Genomic DNA, 19,551 nt, shown 5'->3' on the forward strand with positions numbered 1-19,551 from the left:
GCGGAGAAAGCATGCTCATGCCCGGTTGGCATGACATGGCTATGTGCCCGTTTTCGCAACATGAGGTACTACCATGGAAAACACCCCCATCAAGCAGTTCGTTGAGAACAAAGAGAATTGGTCCAAATGCCATGGAAGAACGCGTTACGGTAGGTAACCAGATAGTGCGTAGCTGGAAGATGGCCCGCGCCACGGGGGCTTACTCAAAATTACAACGTATTCTTGTCCTCTTCACGCCATAACCCTTTCGTTCCATGTCATCGTGCACAAGGCAAAAAAAGGGCCGACAAATAGGCTTCTGGAATCTCTACCGGAGTACCAAACAACTGGTTGACAGACAACGACTCTCGACCTGCACAAGAAGAAGCTTCTGTAATTAGCCCCTCCACAGCCGTTGTGCTAGGTAGCCTGCGGTGGCTGATGAATTATCGCCGCCCCCGAAGAGAGTCGTATTGCATTGTTGCGCTGCCAAAGCTTGGAGCACATGGCGTACCAGCTGAAGCGGCGGTAGCATGTCACGTGACCGGGGGCGCACCTACTTTTTGCAGCGTGCCGTCGGAACGATTCCGAGGCAGGGACCGATAAGATAAGACAGCCGCATCGCTTTGGGTCACAACCGCCCGCCGTACCACATGCTGTCGCGCCCGTCAGTCCAAGATACGTCGTCAAGACATTGAGCCGTCAAGTCCCTGCTCAAGAAGAGCTGCTGTCTCTTTCTGAAGACCAACAGCACGCTGGACTCATCAAACCACATCCAGCACTGTGCAGCACACCATACTCTGCTTTTGCGTGCGCGTTTCGTCAGCCAAGTTATGCTACACGTTGCATCTTCTTAACATCGAGAGTTGACCTTTCGACACAAACACCAAGCCCTGCCTTGTTACATCACACACTACGACAAAGTGCTACAGCGATTGGATAAAGCCCGGCACCATGAGAGCTTCGGCCTCTGTCCTGGGTGCAAAGGCGCTATTTGTGCTGGCTGCATTCCGCCACATGGGCACATTGGCCAGTCCAAGTATCAACGTCGCCTTGCAGGCCGCCTTCAATCCTGCACCATATCTGGTTGAGCTACTGTGAGTAGCTCCCAAAACAATACGACATACACAACCTAACAACCTGAAGAGAAACTGCAGCCGAGGAGAACGCGACCGCATACTACCCCATTCTCGACCGAGTTGCCGAGGGCTACTTTGACGACAAGACGACCGACCAGGAGCTGTATACAGCCTTTGTCGACCTGCTACATGCTGATGGCCACATCACTCAGCCAGAAGCTCTTGCCTCCTTCGAGTTTGCGCTTTCGGTTCGGTCGGCCGCGCCACGCATCGAGGCACACTACCAGTTCTACAATACTTCAGTAGAGCCTTCCTTGTCGGCAAAGCAAACAGAAGCATGTGATCTATGGGTCTCGTTTCATGGAAAACAGTATTGCTCGGTGCATCTGGATGAGCCCTTTGGGGACATTACAAGTGAACGGTCTGTACCACGTTGCTCTTGGGAAGACGAGGCACTGACGACTGGACAGTACATACCAACTACCCTTTGACCGCATACTGGGCAACAGCTCAGCTTTACCCGCCATTCTTTACGCCGATATCACTGCCCCAAGATTCAAAAAATGGCACAAGACACTGAGCACCACCGCCAAGCAGGGAAAGACATCATACCGCATCAGGCACAAGCCATCCCCCAAGGCGCCCACGTCGCCACTAGTAGTCAATGGATACGGTGTTGCCCTTCAGTTGAAGCGGACCGACTACATAGTCATTGACGACAGGCAAGCAGCCGAGGGCGATAAGAACGCTGCACAGAAAACAATGGAAACTGGCTTGAATGATGAAGAAGATGTTGCCGATCTCAAGCCTCTTTCCAAAGACGAAGTATCCGATCTCGGACTCAAGGCTGCTAGCTTTGTGCTCCAGAGCGAGGATTCCATGAATACCCTTTTGAAGCTGGTTCAGGACTTTCCCAAATACTCGTCTATCATCGCTGCCCACAACGCTTCTGATGAATTTCTTCAGGGTCTCGAGAAGAACCACAATCAATGGTTGATGGGCGGCGTCAATTTCATCGTAGTTAACGGCTTAACTATTCCCACTCGTGATGTCAACCCATATTCGTTGTTAGCGCACCTGCGGCGCGAGCGGAAACTCATCAACGGCTTTCGCGGCCAGGGTCTCTCGGTCTCTGAAGTTGTATCTCTCTTGTCACATCCAGCCATCGCACAAACCAACGCGGGTGACTCCCCACAGCGCTATGACTTTAGGGATGCTGCCGAAGGCGGCAACGTCATCATTTGGCTCAATGACATCGAGAAGGATCCGGCGTATGAGGACTGGCCCACCAGCCTCCAAGCTGTAAGTACCGGTTGATGTTCTTGATGCTCTTGAATTGACCATTCTTTGTAGCTATTGCAAAGGACATTCCCTGGACAGCTTCCATCCTGCCGCAGAGACATTCATAATGTCATTGTGTTCGCTGATTTGACATCCACCCAGGATGTGACGACTCTCCTTGACAGCATCTTCAATTTGATCCGACGTGGCATTCCGTTGCGTTGGGGTATCGTCCCTCAGTCTGGCTCTTCTGAAGCTATCGAGCAGGCCAAGATAGTCTATCACCTGCTGGATGCTTATGGTATCTCTGCGGTGGAAGTATACCTGCAAGCAGTATGGGTTGCCTCTCTTATACAAATGTCTAATACTAACATATGACGCAGTCACTGGACGGCAAGAAGCTTGCACAGCCTGATCAGGCCATCTTTGATGCGACAGTCAAAACCTCGACCTTGCTCAATGAGCGCACAGCCCTTTCATTTCAAGATGTCCTTTCTTCAGAGAACTTGGGTCAACGCATTGCAAACTCAAAGCAGTACGTGAGCCGTTTGGCTGGGGAAGGCCCGCAACCACCAATTCTAATAAACGGTGTTGCTATTCCTGGGAATGAGGAGTGGCTCTCTAGTCTCAGCAAACGAATCAGCCTCGATCTTCGTGAAATCCAAAAGGCCATATTCGAAGGCAACTTCAACGAAGATAGCTGGGTTCCACAGCATTTCCTTGCTCAGGCTGCCAGTAGGCGCAATCCTTATATTATTCCAGAGGACGAGAAGAACATTACCCTCATCAACATGGCTGAGTTTGAAAACACTCACAGCCATGCATACAGCAAGATGCCACGAGTTGATGCTTCCGAGTCTTCCAGCAAAAGCGACTGGGTACATATCACCCTCACTGCTGATTTCGACTCCGAGTATGGCTTGAGCCTGCTCAAGTCCCTGGCAGAATTCCGCGAGGCTAACCCGAACGTTGAGATTGTCTTGATACACAATCCTGTCGCTGACGTGGAAAAGTCCGGCGTGTCGCAAGACATCTTTGAGTCTTTTTCTAAAGCGGGTGACAAGCTTACAATAGACACCTTGCTGGAGCTCCTGGCTCGCGAGCCCAGCTCCATCTCTTTCCCAGAAGAGTCTCGACTATTCTGGAAGGCGGCCGGGCCAATATACGAAACTCTTGGTATAAAGCCAGGTCAAAGTAGCATAACTGTCAATGGACGTCATCTAGGCCCTATCCCAGAACATATCAAATTCACCAAAGATGAGCTAGAAGGACTGGTATCCTATGAGATGAGCAAACGTGCTGAGCCCTTGAGTAAAGCATTGGACGATCTTGGGCTTTTGAACAAAATCGAGTCGCCTTTCAACATCGCCAAGATACAATCATTGGTCGCTTTGTCAACTATATCGGATGTACCAGAAGGTATCTTTGAACAGATTTCAACAATTAGGAGAAGTGACGACGAAAAGTGGAACACTGAACACACTGCCATTGTCAAAGGTGACAAAGACAAGGCCGTGTTCCATATCGTGGCAGCGATCGATCCGGCTACCGAAGTTGCCCAGAAATGGGTTCCTATCTTGAAAACCTTAGGCGACATGGAGGGTGTGCATCTCACACTGTATTTGAATCCCAAAAACAATCTTCAGGAGCTCCCCATCAAGCGCTTCTACAGATATGTTCTCGAAGCCCGACCCCATTTCAATCCAGATGGATCTGTTGGTAACTTGAGCGCACGCTTCTCCGGTATCCCCAAAGAGGCACTATTGAATCTTGGGATGGATGTGCCTCCTTCATGGCTAGTCGCTCCAGAGGAATCCATCTATGATCTTGACAACATCAAGCTCAGCACTATCCCAGCTGGTTCCAACGTCGATGCCGTCTATGGACTGGAAAGCATTCTCATCGAAGGTCACTCTCGCGATACCACCAATGGTGGACAACCACCTCGTGGAGCTGAAGTGGTTCTGGCTACTGAGAAAGACCCACACTTTGCTGACACCATCATCATGGCTAACCTTGGCTATCTCCAATTCAAAGCCAACCCTGGATTCTACAATATTCAGCTAAAGAGTGGTCGGTCCCAGCAAGTCTTCAACCTCGATAGCGCTGGTCCAATCAGCTGGGCCCCTCGGCCCGGTGACGAGACAACTGAAATTGCCCTCATGAGCTTTCAAGGAGCTACCATCTTTCCGCGACTGTCTCGCAAGCCTGGTCAAGAAACTGCTGATGTCCTCGCTCCAGAGGAGTCTCTTGCTTCCGAACTGGTTGGCAAAGGCGCACAGAAAGTCAACCAGTTCCTTGGCAAGATTGGCCTCAACTTTGACTCTGAGAAGGTTCTGCAAAAGGGTGCCGATCTGCTGTCAGGAAAGGCAGTGAAGAAGGGCACGCAAGCGGATATCAACATCTTCTCAGTCGCCTCGGGCCACTTGTACGAGCGTATGCTGAACATCATGATGCTCTCCGTCATGAAGCACACGAAGCACACAGTCAAGTTCTGGTTCATTGAGCAGTTCCTTTCGCCTAGCTTCAAGTCGTTCCTGCCGCACATGGCCGCCGAGTACGGCTTTGAGTACGAGATGGTCACGTACAAATGGCCACATTGGCTACGCCAACAGTCGGAGAAACAACGCGAGATCTGGGGTTACAAGATTCTCTTCCTGGACGTTTTGTTCCCTCTGGACCTCGAAAAGGTTATTTTTGTGGATGCGGATCAGATTGTCAGGACGGACATGTACGAGCTTGTGCAGCATAACCTCGAGGGTGCACCCTACGGCTTTACCCCCATGGGCGATTCTCGCACCGAAATGGAAGGCTTCCGTTTCTGGAAGACTGGCTACTGGGCTAACTTCCTACGTGGCCGTCCCTACCACATCTCCGCCCTCTACGTCGTCGACCTCGTCCGCTTCCGCCAACTCGCCGCGGGCGACCGTCTCCGCCAGCAATACCACGCTCTATCCGCTGACCCCAACTCGCTCTCCAATCTCGACCAGGATCTTCCAAACAACATGCAATTCAACCTCCCCATCCACAGCTTGCCCCAAGAATGGCTCTGGTGCGAAACATGGTGCAGCGACGAGGATCTCGCCAAGGCAAAAACGATTGATCTCTGCAATAATCCTCAGACCAAAGAACCCAAACTCGACCGTGCAAGAAGACAGATTCCAGAGTGGAATGTCTACGATGAAGAGATTGCGGCGCTTGCGAGACGGGTCAAGGGCGAGCAGGAACTTGCGGGTTTGGTCGATGTGCAGGAGCAGGAGCAGTTGAGGGAGAAGAAGGAGAAGGATGCTGAGAGGGTGGTTGAGCATAGTGAGTTGTAGACCGGATATGTGTGTGTGTGTATAGATTCCATGTGGAAAGTCACGGCAGGTGTGTGTTTTGTTTTGGGTTAGGATAGAGATTTGAAACAGGTGATAAGAACAAGACCCCTTTTTATGACCCTTTTGTGTTGTGAAAGGTGAATGTTTTTGACCTCTTTTTACTGGCATATACCCTTTTGTTATCTCTTTCTAGAGGTCTGTATGTTTTTGCGGCCATGGAATTAGGGTGAACTGAGTGCTAAGAGTTTTCTGTGTTGGTTGAACGAATGGAGGTATTCGTCTAGATACTTAAAATATGGTCATTGCCAATATGAAAATTCTGTATCCAATTCTGTCCAGGGACCTCACCTATCGTCAATTGGAACGTCTCAATTTCGCCATCTTGTCGGCTCGCAAGCGTCTACGATGTCAAGCATAAACGTTTTTGTTGTTTTGTGGTAGTTCTTTAGGTTTGATGCTAGCTCAGATGTTGCGTTGTGATCTTCGCAAGGGGTGGCTGTCATGCCAATCACTCTATTTTGCTTGCTAATTATTTCTCTGGTCCTTTTATAAACACACCTCCCTCTCCCTCCTCACCTCTGCCATCCTCACGTTCGCAACACCCCGTCCCAGACATCCACCAGCTATGCATAATACATAAAACTAGGCAGTCCACCCCACAGCCCAGCTTCCTACGCAAATGTCATTGCATCCCTCTAACATCGCAGGTGTAAAACAGGCATGTTGGGGGTTACTCGGCTGCTCCATCTGTGCGACGTCGGGGGGCTTATGTATGACGGCTAGGAAGTTGAAGCGTATCTATGTAACATCCCCGCAGCAGATGCTGTTCTGACGTGATCTTAGCAACGCCACTCTCATGTCGACCCTCTTCCGGCCAACTGTACTTTAGAGTTTTCTCCCTAGTCAGCGTCACTTCACCGTCAACGTCTGTCTCTCCGCGACGGATATAAGATTGGTCAGTATTGGACATAACCACGGCATACCCCAGCAGCAACTTACTAGGTGCAACATAGTAGTAATGTTAGACACAGTCGGCGATAATCTTTCTGGAAGCTGGGCGGTACTGATTGGCCGCACGGGCACTGCATGCTGGTTAGATGTACAAATTCCGGATGCAGTAGTGAGTATGTGGCCTCTGCAGAAATATCAGTACTGTTTCATCTACTGTATTTCTTCGAACGACGTCCTCATGTATGGTTCCCTTCGTACTGTGAGCGGGCTTAACGCTTTTTGTAAGGTTTCGCTAGGTAATCATGCAGACACTTCTAAAGTAAGACTCGCCTGCATTTGTTCCACATATGGGGTCTGGGCTACTGTGGATTGCGCTCTTTCACCAGTAACTTTGTCTTTGCCTGATTAGAGTCAGTCTTCTCACGGCTCGCAAGGATGCAGGTATATTTTCGTGGTAAGTTCTCAAGGCTTCGTATCTGGAAGGATAGAGGGATGCAAAGCACATCGCGATCGAGATCAACGAGCGTGCGAAGAGCTGAATATCATTCCTACAATTAACCTGCCCAATAGCATGAAGATGACATATTGATGTAGCAATTGGGGGAAAGGATAGAAGATGACGTGCATTCTGACAGTCCAACTGGGCAAGAAAGTGGTTTGATTAGACTAAATGAAGCAGCGAAGGTTCAATACATATGTACCTATGCAGCTACTCTAGGTGATAGCGGTTCAGTGAAGTTAAAATCTACAAGGTAGCCTTATTGTCATAGGCATCAAGAATTACCATACGCACACTGTTGACGTGAACACAAAGAAATTCCCTCTTCCTGAAGATCATGAGCTTAGAATAAATCAACCTACCAAACCGGAAACCAATTCTGATCGCATTACCGAAACCCGAATGGTGAAAGAGAATTCTGCAGCGAGTATCAAGCCAGCGGACACGTCAGCAAAGTTTCGCTTGCATTAACCTGCACCAGCAAGTTTACAGATCTGCTGGCAGCGCTCCAGGAGCGTCTACAAAGTGTGCGGAGAGGCGCCTCTAGCCGGGAAAGATTGACCAACCAACCAACCAACCATTCTCCCCTCCATTCTCGCCCCCAAATTTACCCGCCGCTTCCCTGAAGCTCAGCCAATAGCAGGTGCCGGTTTTCAGTCTCATTCAGAGCTGAAACTTTAGGCAGTAGGGCATGCCTTTGCTCAGCCTGATTCTCCATGTCCGCATTCCCTTCTACAACCTTTACTTTCTTCGATCCTGGAGGCACATTGTCAACATGAGCTAGCACGCGTTCAAGAAGCCTCTTTCCTTGCACAGAACGCCTAGAAATGGCATCTCAGCTATGTCTGGAGGACTACACAGTAGGGTGGATTTGCGCCCTCCCAGTCGAGCTGGCAGCTGCGGAAGAACTGCTCGATGAGGAGCACGAGACGCCTGAATACGATACCCGCGACACAAACATCTACACCTGCGGAAGAGTTGGTAACCACAACGTCGTGATCGCCTGCCTGCCCGAAGGCCAGATAGGCACAAACTCAGCTGCAGCAGTCGCCGTGCAGATGAAGTCGACTTTCACCTCAACCCGCTTCGGTCTAATGGTCGGCATCGGAGGCGGCGTTCCCACCGAGGACACCGATGTGAGACTTGGTGATGTGGTGGTCAGTAAGCCACACAAGGGGCATGGCGGGGTTGTGCAGTATGACTTTGGGAAGGCTACCCAGACGGGGTTTGAGCGAATAGGCTCGCTCAACTCGCCGCCTACAATACTCCTTAATGCTGTTGCGAGAGTGCAGGCTAAGCACATAAGGGGAAGAGGCAAGTGGCTGGAATACCATTCTAAGCTTGCCACCCTGCCTGCATTCGGGCGCGAGGCTGCTGGTCCAGACGTTCTTTTCGAAGCGGAGTACAACCATGAGGGAGGGACTACATGTAGAGAGTGTAACCAAGATCGTTTGTTAGCTCGAGAGCCAAGCTGGCGGGAAGCGAAAGTGCATTATGGAACAATCGCATCTGGTAACAAGGTCATAAAGACGGCTACCAAGAGAGACAGGCTTAGCGCAGAGCTTGGTGGGGTGCTTTGTTTCGAGATGGAGGCTGCAGGCCTTATGAACAGTTTCCCTTGTCTGGTGATTCGTGGTATCTGCGATTACGCTGACTCGCACAAGAATAAGCAATGGCAGATGTATGCAGCAGGAACGGCAGCAGCATACGCAAAGGAAGTGCTATCCATAATTCCTCCAGGCCAGGTGCAGGCACAGAAGAAGATTGTCGACGTTCTCTCAAGTCAGTCTACAGGTTTTTCGTAGTTGGCGCGCAAATCAGTACCAATACTTACAAACATGCTAGACCTCCAAGAGACTGCGGCAAAGCGCCAGCTTATTGCAGAAGAGCATTTAGACATTGCGCGGAAGCGGTTAAAGATGCAGCACACAGTAAGCGAACAAGAGTTCGAGGATCGACAGAAAGAGGTCCTCCAATTATTTCGTCTTACCAAGAGCACTCAGGATGCCACCTACGAGTGGTACAAGGATCGCATAGAAGACCGGGTAGAAGGCACATGCAATTGGTTTCTTGAACACGCCCACTTTCAAGAATGGCTCAAACAAGTCTCAGGGCCGCTGTTGGTCTCCGCAGACCCTGGTTGTGGAAAGTCGGTCTTAGCAAAGTATCTAGTAGATCATGTCTTACAAGATTCGGCGACTGTCTGCTACTTCTTCTTCAAGGATCAGGACCAAAATACTGTCTGTCAAGCGCTCTGCGCACTACTGCACCAACTCTTCTGTCAGAAACCAGCTTTACTCAAGCATGCTATAGAACAGTGCGAACAGAATGGTGAGGGTCTAATCAACTCAACAAAGTCACTCTGGGCAGTCTTGGAAAACGCGGTGCAAGATAGTGAAGCAGGACCTGTTATCATACTTCTAGATGCCCTGGATGAGTGTGCCGAGTCAGAATTCGAGGATCTGATGCGCAACATCGAGGGTCAATCTCGCAAAAGTCAGTTGTCTCATGGGACACTAAAATATATAATGACGAGCCGGCCATACCAGCAGATAGTAGGGAGATTTCAGGGCCTGATTAAGTCTTTTCCGCACATCCACATACCCGGGGAAGAGGAATCGGAAGCCATCAGTCATGAGGTTAACCGTGTTATCGAGTATCGGGTTAACCAGTTAGCAAGGGACGAACAACTTTCCAACGACACCAAAACTGCTCTACGAGATGCATTACTTCAGGTCGAACACCGCACGTACCTCTGGGTGTATCTAGTGTTTGACTATTTAAAGTCTCAAGGTTTCAAGAAAACTAAGAAGGGGATTCAGTCAGCTATTGAAGTATTACCAAAAACTGTCAGCCAGGCGTACGAGAAGATTCTAAGCAAATCTAAAGACCACACAATGGTCCAGAAGGTCTTGGCCATCTTATTGGCCGCAAACCGAGCATTTACGGTCTCAGAACTGAATATCGCCACAGCGACAAACGAGACTACGCAGTCTTGGCAAGATCTAGACCTTGAAAGAGAAGAAGACTTTAAATCTCGTCTGAGATCGTGCTGCGGGCTATTCATCTCAGTCTATCATAGGAGAGTTTACTTTCTTCATCAGACCGCCCGTGAATTTCTCATAGCGGATGTGTCACCAACTGCGAGCGTGCTTCAACATGTGCGATGGGAACACTCAATTGCAATGCAGCACGCGCACAGGATTCTCGCAGGGATGTGTCTATATTACATCAGCTTCTATGGCTCAGAACCAAGATCGACGACAAGTACTATAAGGCAAGATGGTGGATATCACGACGCATTCGGTTTCTTTCACTATTCTATTCAATGGTGGCCGACACACTTCCGAGAAGCCAAGTTAAGCAGAGGCAAAGATACTGGTTTGTTGCAGCTTGGATTAGAAGCAACTAATCCGGAGTCTACGTGTTTCCAAAAATGGTTTCCAAAATATCACATTGGGCTTTTCTTGCAGTCGCTCAAGTTTGCACCCCACCTATTTGTTGTGTCGTTTTTTGGGCAAAATGAAGCTGTCAAGATGCTGCTCGACAATGGCGCCGACGTTAATGCCGAAGGTGGAGTCTGCTGCAATGCGCTACAGTTGGCTTCAATGGAAGGTCACGAGCAGGTAGTTAAGACACTACTTAACGCAGGTGCCAACGTTGACATCCAAAGTGGAGCATACAATAATAACGCACTATATGCAGCTTCAGAGAAAGGCCACGAGCAGGTAGTTAAGATACTTCTTAATGCAGGCGCCAACGTTGACACCCAGAGTGGAGAAGACAATACTAGCGCGCTGCATGTAGCTTCGAGGAGAGGTCGCGAGCAGGTAGTCAAGGTACTACTTGATGCAGGCGCTAATATCAATGCCCAAGGTGAAGAGTATAGCGATGCTCTAGAGGCAGCTTCAATGTACGGCTATGAGCAGATTGTGAAGATGTTACTTGATGCAGGCGCCAATGTTAACGCCCAAAGTAGAGAAGGCAATCATACTGCGCTACAGGCAGCCGCATGGGATGGCCACAGGGAGATAGTCAAGATGCTGCTTAACGCGGGCGCTAAGATCAATGACCGCGTTAATGACCAAGGTGGTTTCTATAGCAGCGCGCTAATAGTGGCAGCAGTAAGAGGCAAAGATCGGGTAGCCGATATGCTACTCAACACGGGCGGCAATGTTAACAGCCACATTGATGACCAAGGTAGATTCTACAGCCGCGCACTAGAGATAGCTACAATGGCAGGCTGGGATCAAATAGTCAGATCACTGGTCGATGCAGGTGCTCTTTTGCCAGAGTCGTTTATACAAGGATACCCACGAGCGGTAGCACGAACATCATTTACAAGATAGGCAACCCTGACAGTCTAGCTGGCGTTGCTAAAAGGGGGTGTAACTTGAGTTCTATATCACTCTATCTACTACACAAGCTACGCACCTCTTTACTACTGCTAGTTGGACTAACAGGGCTATCTGTTTTATATGTGATGCAAGGCACGGCTACATGTGCTGGTTATCTCTGACCGATCATGCGGAGAAATAATTTCTTGGATTGTTTTCTACTTTGCTTTCTACCTCGTTGTTTGGCTGTTAGTTGGTTGGGATGGGTTTTTAGCTGGTTCTTTTGGTTCGTTTTTTTTTGATGGGACTTTGGCCACCGTTTTTGTCTTCTGCTTCATCCACAAACCTGATTTTTTGTCTTGCTTTGAGACCCTACTATATGAGGAGTAATACATCTGGTAGTTGATGCAAAGGGTCAGTTTTTTTCGATCTGGTTAGGTTGATTTTTTTACCTGGTTGGGCCGGTGGAGATTCCAGTGTTCATCACGAAAATATGTGCTATCCGAATATGGAGGTTCTTAGAGCTACGTAGATTGCACTTCTTCGTGCACAAAACTCCCGAGAAACTAATTGTAATGTCCAGCCGAAGCTGTAACAAATCTATTATACCTGATCAAATCTGTAAAACTGCCTTACATCTCACATATTATATGTTTAATACAAAGCATTCAATTATATGTAGTAAAAGCAGTGCCTGGGAACCAGTCAACACACGAGCTCCAATCAGTGCCCTTTCCATCATTGATGGTGTTCGTCAAGCATTCTTTGGTCTTTGGGACCCACTGGCCTTTGAAGTATTTGCAGCATACGGTCAGGGCTTGAGGGTAACGAACTGTGCCGGAACATCTGAATGTGTAGTCTGCCCAAGGTAGATTGTAAAGTCAGCGCTACGCAACCCTGTGAAAGTTTGGTTGGAGCGTATTATATTTTGAAGCTAGTAGGAGGAGACGTTGATCCTCCTTTAAGTAGATACAAATCTCGTATTTACCGGATCCTATTAGAAGAAAACATCAGAATCAAATAAATACCCTAGTGAATAGCCTTACTCTCTGGATCACATCATATTCGAAAAGTACGAATGACCACTAAAGATAATTTTTCAATCCAAGATAAGAATCAGATGAAGAAAGGGGATATGGGAGACTATCTTCAAATCTGAAATGCCATAGCTTGGCACAGAGGGATACCAAGAATGTAGGTCCGGCGTTGACTCGGTTCTTCCACGGAGATTTGGCAACGATTACGTCCAAGAAATCAGCAATGAATTTTTATTTTATGATTTAGGTGACATTATGATACGGACTCTTGGGTGGAATAGAGAGACACGAAGTTAGGATGGTATTGTTGTTCTGGACGACTCCTACCGGTACTACAACGCAATAGGAGGATAGTTATAGCGCAAACGTTTGTGTGTACAGGGAAACAGCACGACTGCATGTACGACTCGATATACGATCTTGCTGGAGGTAAGACATGTCGTGTATGTAAAATCGAGTTGACAAGCCAAATGTCGAGTTCCAAACAAGCAGAAGTTCTTCATATCTACCGTGGAGCGATCGCATCTGGCAATGAGGTAATCAATAATCACCAAGTTCGAGACTGCATTGCTCAAGAATGAAGCGTAGAATGCTTTGAATGAAAGCAGGTCAGATTAATGGACGGCTTTCCCTGTCTCGTCACCCGCAGGTATATTCCAGCTGTGCAGATTCGCACAGTAATAATCGATAGCAGCCGTACGCACGCTGTAGCTCTGACAACAGCACCTGCCACAAAGTTCTTCGCATCAATAGACGATGCCTGCTTCAGTACCACTCGCACCTCAGCAGCATCTCACTTGACATGAACTGCACCGCGTCGACCCATCTTCAACAACCTTGCAACCGCTCTAGATAAACGCCATTTGTTAGCCCTATAATGCTGCATTAGATATAAAACTTACGCAGTTACCACGTCGACAATTCAACCCCCGACTCGCACAGGGATCCCCATATCCCTGACCGATAAGCCACGCGCACGAATCCGCAGTCCCAGGTACGCAACCCGATCTCACATCAACCTGTTTGAATCACTTTTCGTCAGTCTACTTCTCTCTTTTTGTTTGGTATGGAAGAAAGATAAGGAAGAATGGAGACTTACAGCGCCAAATCTCTGGCACGAATTCGTATACGAGCACGCAGAAGCGAGGGAAGTGAGACAGAATGCCGAAACAAAATTGGAGACCTTCATCGTACGTCGTTGTTCAAAAAGTCCTCGTAAAAAAACACAATGTAAATTGCTCTTTCAAACAAAAAAAAGAACAAAACAGTCAATTTTGCTAAAGTAATTTCACAGAAGCATAGCATGCAAGAACAAAGAAAAACTCCCTTTTACTTTATATACTACACACGCACCTCTACTAAATTAGTACCATAGATGCACCAATTTCCGAAAATTGCAAAAAAAGAAGGGCCTACCTCGTATACCTATAGGCACTAAGCCCCAACCTCTACTTTCCAAGGCCAAGCCAAGCTTAATTTTGAATGAACGAGTAAGTGAAAAAAACCGGCTAAAGGAAAGGAAATGAAAGAGAGGCGGAGAAAGCTTGTTTGCACACTAAAAAGATAGGCTGATTGTATAGGGTGAATGTAGTCTTGGCCCGGAGTAGGAGCGAGATGAGTCAGTTAGTTACTATGGTACATGGCACAAATAATGTATGTGCAGACGCGCTAAGATAACGATCAGGCTCTTCATCGGATGACTATGCAAGATCGATTATAGAGAAACTCTTAATCATCACGAGTCTATAGAGTATAGATCGTATTATTTATGGTATAATGCTTGCTCTTTCCCTAGCCTGTATTGTTCCCTGGTCCGCGCCTCCACATACATTATTTGTGCCATGTATCATAGTAGTTAGACGACAAAAAAAGGGGGGGTTGGAGTCTCGTGCCGATTGGTGGTGGTAGTGGTGTGAAAGGTGGTATGATGCTAGCCTGACACCTTCGTTACGTTAGTTGAATTTCGTATTAGAAAAAAGAAAGGATTTGTGAATGGATCCATTCAATCGATCTTTTTTCCCTGTTTACTTGACGTCTTTGTCTCTTCTCTACTTAGTCTAATGCTAAGCTTTTTGGTACAAACGTGAACTTATCATGGACCAGTCATAGAGGGGGGTAATGACACTTAAATGAGAATTTAGAAGCCTCGTGTTTAATAGGACTATGCAACAGCACAGGGGTCCATACGTCTGTACCTCCAAGTTCGACTCTTATCCTGGCTTGTGACACACTAAGTGCACAGTCACGTGTTTACCCCTGACATGACTGTTCTCCAGTGCTCTTTTCCCATATCACGTTGCCAGGGGCACTGATAGTTTCGAAACTTGAACATTTTGTTTGTGATTTATTTAGAAGATGGGTAACTCCCACTTTTACACATTAGAATACAATGTAGCCTTGGCTCCACTGCAATCACATGCGGCATACTCTCGACATCTCACGCCCCTCACTAATTTCTTCCCTTCTTTCTTTCTCCCTACTGCACAAGATTTCTTAGGCTCTATGGCTCGTTTGGTAACTTAGCCACGTCTGCCCGGCTACTAACCGTTCTATGCGGTGATTTGCATGTCGAAAAGATGGTGCATATACTTTGACCTAATTTCTACCTCAAAAAAAGTGCAGCAAGCCAACTCCATGCAAGCTACTGCACATCTAGCCACCCTTTCGTGGGGCGTTGGGCACAGCAACCGGAGCGCGCGCTACTCCTGCTTGTACTCCCTTCTTGCGCTGGTAGTAGTGCTCGACAATCTTGCGCACGTGCTTCTCAGCCTGCGCCTTGTCGGCAGGTGCTCGGATGCTGTCGAGGGTGTATGGCGATTGAATCAAAACTGAGTCGCTAACTACAATCTGAGTGTCTGCCCAGCGGGTCGGTAGTCTATTTGTTTGCATGTCAGTCTGAGCCACTGTATAGCTAGGTGTTCACCGGGTATAACTCACGTCCTCGAGATGGCATCGAATAGCTCCTGAGCTTCCGCACTAACGCCCTTGCCCTTTTGCGCATCCTTCTTCTTCATTTCGCGAATCGTCTGATCCTCACGAGCTTGTAGTGCCGCTAGGTCGACCTTGGATATGCTGGGGAGTGCTCCGTTGAAGCCCGGTGTAGACTCAGGCGCCCGTTCGCCTGATCCGAGAATCTCAAAAGATTCAATGTGTGCAAAAGGGATAATATGGTAATCGCCTGGCTGGCTGAGAGCAGAGGCGGATGGGTTCGGCGGGGCAGGCGCGGTGTTGATGGCTATGGCGTGGGTAATGTTGCAAGCCGTGAAGAGAGTGCCCTCGAGGACATTCTTGCCGGGAGCGCATGTTATCTTGATGCTGCTGCTTGTCAGTATACTCCCGAACGGCGCAATCTCTCCATTCCGACGCTCATAGGGGCAAGCTGGGCTTACCGCGATCCCACAGCCTTGTACAGATTGGAATCGGCGTCAATGACGTCCTTGTTGGACGCGGTGCTGGCCTTGAGGTTCGGTGTCGCAACCTTGCCCGCAACGCTGTTGCGCTTGTTGTCCGCCATGGCGAACCAAGGGTCCTCTTTCGTCTTGCCGGGTGCACACGCTAAAGACCTAACGCCAAAGACTCATACAAGCAGTGGATATGCAATTCAAAGGAATGAAAGAAACGAAAAAGCAAGAGCGCGCGCGCGGCCAAGTGGTGGTGAGGCGCGGGCGTGTGGGGAGCTGTTGAAGCTCGGAGCCGACACAGTGTGTTGTGGTGTTTGGGGGGGGGGGTAAACTTTCCGCACTCACGTCGCCAAGGCTTGCTGCGGCGCGCTTGCTGGTGCACCAATCACGCAGGGTGCGGCCTACTGCACGAATTCCCTCTATCTTTGTCCTAATTGATCGTCCCAGTTGATACCAAGTCGGTCCCGACTATGCAGTACCGTTATGTACTACTCTGCCTCATGGCGGGGGGGCATTTCCAAGGGTACATGCTTAAACGATTCTACTTTGGGCTAGCGTCTCTAACAACATGGAATACCACATGGGCTAAAATAACCTCTTGCATTCACCAGGGCACACAGTAGACATTGGACATGTGAATCATTATTCATTCTGGTGTGTGCTATCTTGCTTTGCACACTGATTATTTTTTTTAATTGTGAACCTTAGGCAAGGTGGTGTTCTCTTGCAATAAAAGTTCAGCACGATACGCTTAAGCATTGTATGTCTACAAAAAAAACGTTAGCTTCTACAATTTGACGGATGCATTGATTCATAGAACTTACCGAGGCAGAGATGTTTCCACCCCTTCCGGTCCAGTTGACGTGGATGTCCTCGCCCTGCTTGTATGTGTCGTTGGCGTACTCAGGCTTGATCCTGAAGGTGTGTGCGCCAAAGTAGTCACGCTGCGCCTGCAGAAGGTTGGCGGGAAGGTCCTTGGTGCGGTATCCGTCGTAGAAGCTGAGCGCGGTGCTGAAAGCAGGAGTTGGGATACCCCAGAGAGCACCCTTGGAGACGACGCTGTGATATTGTCAGCAATGTCTTCTATCGATTTTGTGGGTAAACCACTCACTCTCTCCATCCAGCCTGAGCCTTGTGGATAGCCTTGCTGAAGAAGTCGTCGAAAAGCAGGTTCTCAAGTTCGGGGTTTTGGCGGTATCTAAAGACGGTTAGTCTACTGTGCTGAAATCTGCAACCCGTGTGTGCTTACGCCTTGGTGATCTCCTTCAAGAAAACAGATCGGATAATGCAGCCACCACGCCACATGAGGGCGATTTCTGGCTTGTTCAGCTTCCACTTGTACTCCTTGGCGGCCTATAATGATATTAGCCCAGTTCTTCTGACTAAGGTACCAATTCAACTCACGTTCTGGATCAGCATGAAACCCTGAGCGTAGGAGATGATCTTGGAGGCGTAAAGAGCCTGCTCGAGGTTGTCGATGAAAGCCTTGCGGTCACCGGTGAAGCTGGGGCTGGGGCCATCCAAAAGACCAGCAGCACGGCCACGCTCCTGCTTGAGGGAACTCAGGCAACGAGCGAAGACAGCCTCTCCGATCAAAGTGACGGGCATACCGAGGTCGAGAGCGTTGATGGCGGTCCACTTGCCGGTACCCTTTTGGCCGGCAGAGTCCAGGATCTTCTCAACAATGGCAGTGCCATCGTCGTCGTTCTTGTACATGATGTCGCGGGTAATCTCGATCAGGAAAGAGTCGAGAACGCCCTTGTTCCATTGTGCGAAAACGTCGCCCATCTCCTTGTTGGACATGCCGAGACCGCGCTTCATGATGTCATAGGCCTAAATTTTCATCAGTTTCCAATTTCTGTGCTGTTTCGCTGTTTCGGCTCACCTCGCAGATCAATTGCATGTCACCGTACTCGATACCGTTGTGGACCATCTTGACGTAGTGACCAGCACCCTCGTCACCAACCCATTGGCAGCAGGCCTCGCCGTCGGACTTTGCGGAGATGGATTGAAGGACATCCTAAGTGGCTGTCAGATATGCCTCGTCAATTCTTGGGAGACTCCATACCTTGATGTAGGGCCAGGCCTCCTCGTTACCACCGGGCATGATACTGGGGCCGTAGCGAGCACCCTCCTCTCCTCCAGAGACACCAGTTCCGACGAATCGAATGCCCTTGGCCTTGAGGTAGTTGGTACGGCGGTTGGTGTCGGGGTAGTGGGAGTTACCACCGTCGATGATGATGTCGCCCTCCTCGGCACCTCCCTTGAGGAGGAGCTCGATGAAGTCGTCGACAGGCTTGCCAGCCATAACGAGCATCATCATGCGGCGGGGCTTCTTGAGCTTGGCGACAAACTCCTCAATGGAGTGAGCACCGACAATGGACTTGCCCTTGGCCTCTGTTTTTGCTGTTAGTTTTGTTGGCAGGTCGTTGCGGTGCAAGACTTGCCATCGTTCAGGAATCGGTCGACCTTGGCGACGCTGGCTGGATGTCAGTGGGGTTTCCGAGGGTGTGTAGTTGATAGTACTTACGTTCTGTTGAAAGCAACGACCTGGGGACAAAGTTAGTTTTCTAAACTCGATGAGTCGTCAAGAAGAGTCTCGTACCGTGAAACCGTGGTCGGCACTAGATTATGTCAGTATCGCATTGATATCGTAGAGGGCTCGGTAGAAGACTTACGCGTTGAGGATCAAGTTCTGACCCATAACCTAGGACTGGTGTCAGCATATCTCGAGTTGTCCAAGATTCAAGACATGACAATGCATGGCTGGAGAATACTCACGGCCAGGCCGATGAGGCCGAAGTCTCCGACAGCCTCAGTCATGATTGCTTTTGTGGTGAAGAGAGGTGTGTAGGTGTGTGGCTGGATAGAGGGGGATGGCGGGGTAAAGTTGCAGCGACCGGGCTACAACAGTTGAGGGCAATTGAAGCTTTTAGAGCGGGTGATGTCAAGAAGAAGGAAGAGGAAGCTTGGTGGGGGTCTCTGAGATAATGTAGTCGCCGGGAAGACTTTGGAAACAAGCGGGGCAGGCTACCTATTGCATCAATGGTGGCACGTCCCACCAGATCCCAGCATCACAGGTCATGGAGGATAGCTTCGGCCGCGGCGGTAAGGCCAAATGCCCCGTCAGCGGCTCTTGCCAGTTTCGCATGTTGGAACGGAGGAATTGCTTGCGCCACCCATTTGGCTGCGTGCTGAACAAACACTGCTCATGCTTAGCAAGCAGCCTGCCGATGGGGCCGCCCAGATGCGAGCAGATTGGCGATGCCAATGGCTGCAAATACAACGCCTCGCCCAACCTGCTCTCTCTCTCGCACGCACGCACGGTGGCCATGGCAGACGGCCGGACACAGCAGGGAGCACGCGTAGATGCGGCTGCTTTGGGGCGCTCCGTCTTTGCCTGCACACCATGACGCCAGCCCCTCCACCTCAGCCTTAACACAGCATTACGGGACGAGGGGCAGCGCACAGGGGTGGCCGGACACGCTAGAGGGCAGGCATGGGCACCGGACAGCGAGTGGCAGGGCGAGATTGCCAGGCTAAAGGCCGGTGGGGAGCGGGCCAAAGCAAATGTTGTCCGATGTGTGTGCTGTGCCTGCTTGGAGGTCCGTCGCTCGTTAGACAGCGATGGGCGGGAGAGTTGAGCGGGGTGGTGGCCGTGTGGATG

General features: G+C 49.5%; 4 protein-coding genes across 4 annotated transcripts; 2 read left to right on the top strand and 2 right to left on the bottom strand.

Moving 5' to 3' along the window:
* Positions 1-73: 73 nt before the first annotated feature.
* On the top strand, positions 74-5,773 carry PSV08DRAFT_406640 (glycosyltransferase family 24 protein; the record flags this gene model as incomplete). Its single annotated transcript, XM_014218527.2, has 7 exons — positions 74-149; positions 549-789; positions 912-1,076; positions 1,126-1,479; positions 1,529-2,360; positions 2,412-2,672; positions 2,723-5,773. 7 exons carry the CDS (start codon positions 74-76, stop codon positions 5,657-5,659), a joined length of 4,866 nt encoding a protein of 1,621 aa, XP_014074002.2. The 3' UTR covers positions 5,660-5,773.
* A 2,027-nt stretch (positions 5,774-7,800) lies between these two features.
* Positions 7,801-11,472, top strand: PSV08DRAFT_406641 (uncharacterized protein). Its single transcript, XM_066093748.1, has 5 exons — positions 7,801-8,891; positions 8,955-10,148; positions 10,182-10,270; positions 10,301-10,781; positions 11,118-11,472. The coding sequence occupies exons 1-5, from the start codon at positions 7,937-7,939 to the stop codon at positions 11,456-11,458; spliced, it is 3,060 nt and encodes a 1,019-aa protein (XP_065949992.1). The 5' UTR covers positions 7,801-7,936; the 3' UTR covers positions 11,459-11,472.
* Positions 11,473-14,803: 3,331 nt separating this feature from the next.
* Positions 14,804-16,322, bottom strand: PSV08DRAFT_258017 (anticodon-binding domain-containing protein). Its single transcript, XM_014218523.1, has 3 exons — positions 15,873-16,322; positions 15,421-15,798; positions 14,804-15,358 (listed from the first exon to the last, which is right to left on the bottom strand). Exons 1-3 carry the CDS (start codon positions 15,995-15,997, stop codon positions 15,136-15,138), a joined length of 726 nt encoding a protein of 241 aa, XP_014073998.1. The 5' UTR covers positions 15,998-16,322; the 3' UTR covers positions 14,804-15,135.
* Positions 16,323-16,470: 148 nt separating this feature from the next.
* On the bottom strand, positions 16,471-18,818 carry PSV08DRAFT_358171 (6-phosphogluconate dehydrogenase). Its single transcript, XM_014218522.2, has 12 exons — positions 18,666-18,818; positions 18,563-18,591; positions 18,490-18,508; positions 18,415-18,434; positions 18,332-18,363; positions 17,953-18,281; positions 17,770-17,904; positions 17,289-17,717; positions 17,134-17,237; positions 16,996-17,082; positions 16,709-16,943; positions 16,471-16,650 (listed from the first exon to the last, which is right to left on the bottom strand). The coding sequence occupies exons 1-12, from the start codon at positions 18,705-18,707 to the stop codon at positions 16,636-16,638; spliced, it is 1,476 nt and encodes a 491-aa protein (XP_014073997.1). The 5' UTR covers positions 18,708-18,818; the 3' UTR covers positions 16,471-16,635.
* Positions 18,819-19,551: the final 733 nt, after the last annotated feature.

This window comes from Bipolaris maydis (assembly GCF_028858645.1).
Source record: "Bipolaris maydis strain C4 unplaced genomic scaffold PSV08scaffold_1, whole genome shotgun sequence".
Classification (NCBI taxonomy): Eukaryota; Fungi; Ascomycota; class Dothideomycetes; order Pleosporales; family Pleosporaceae; genus Bipolaris; species Bipolaris maydis.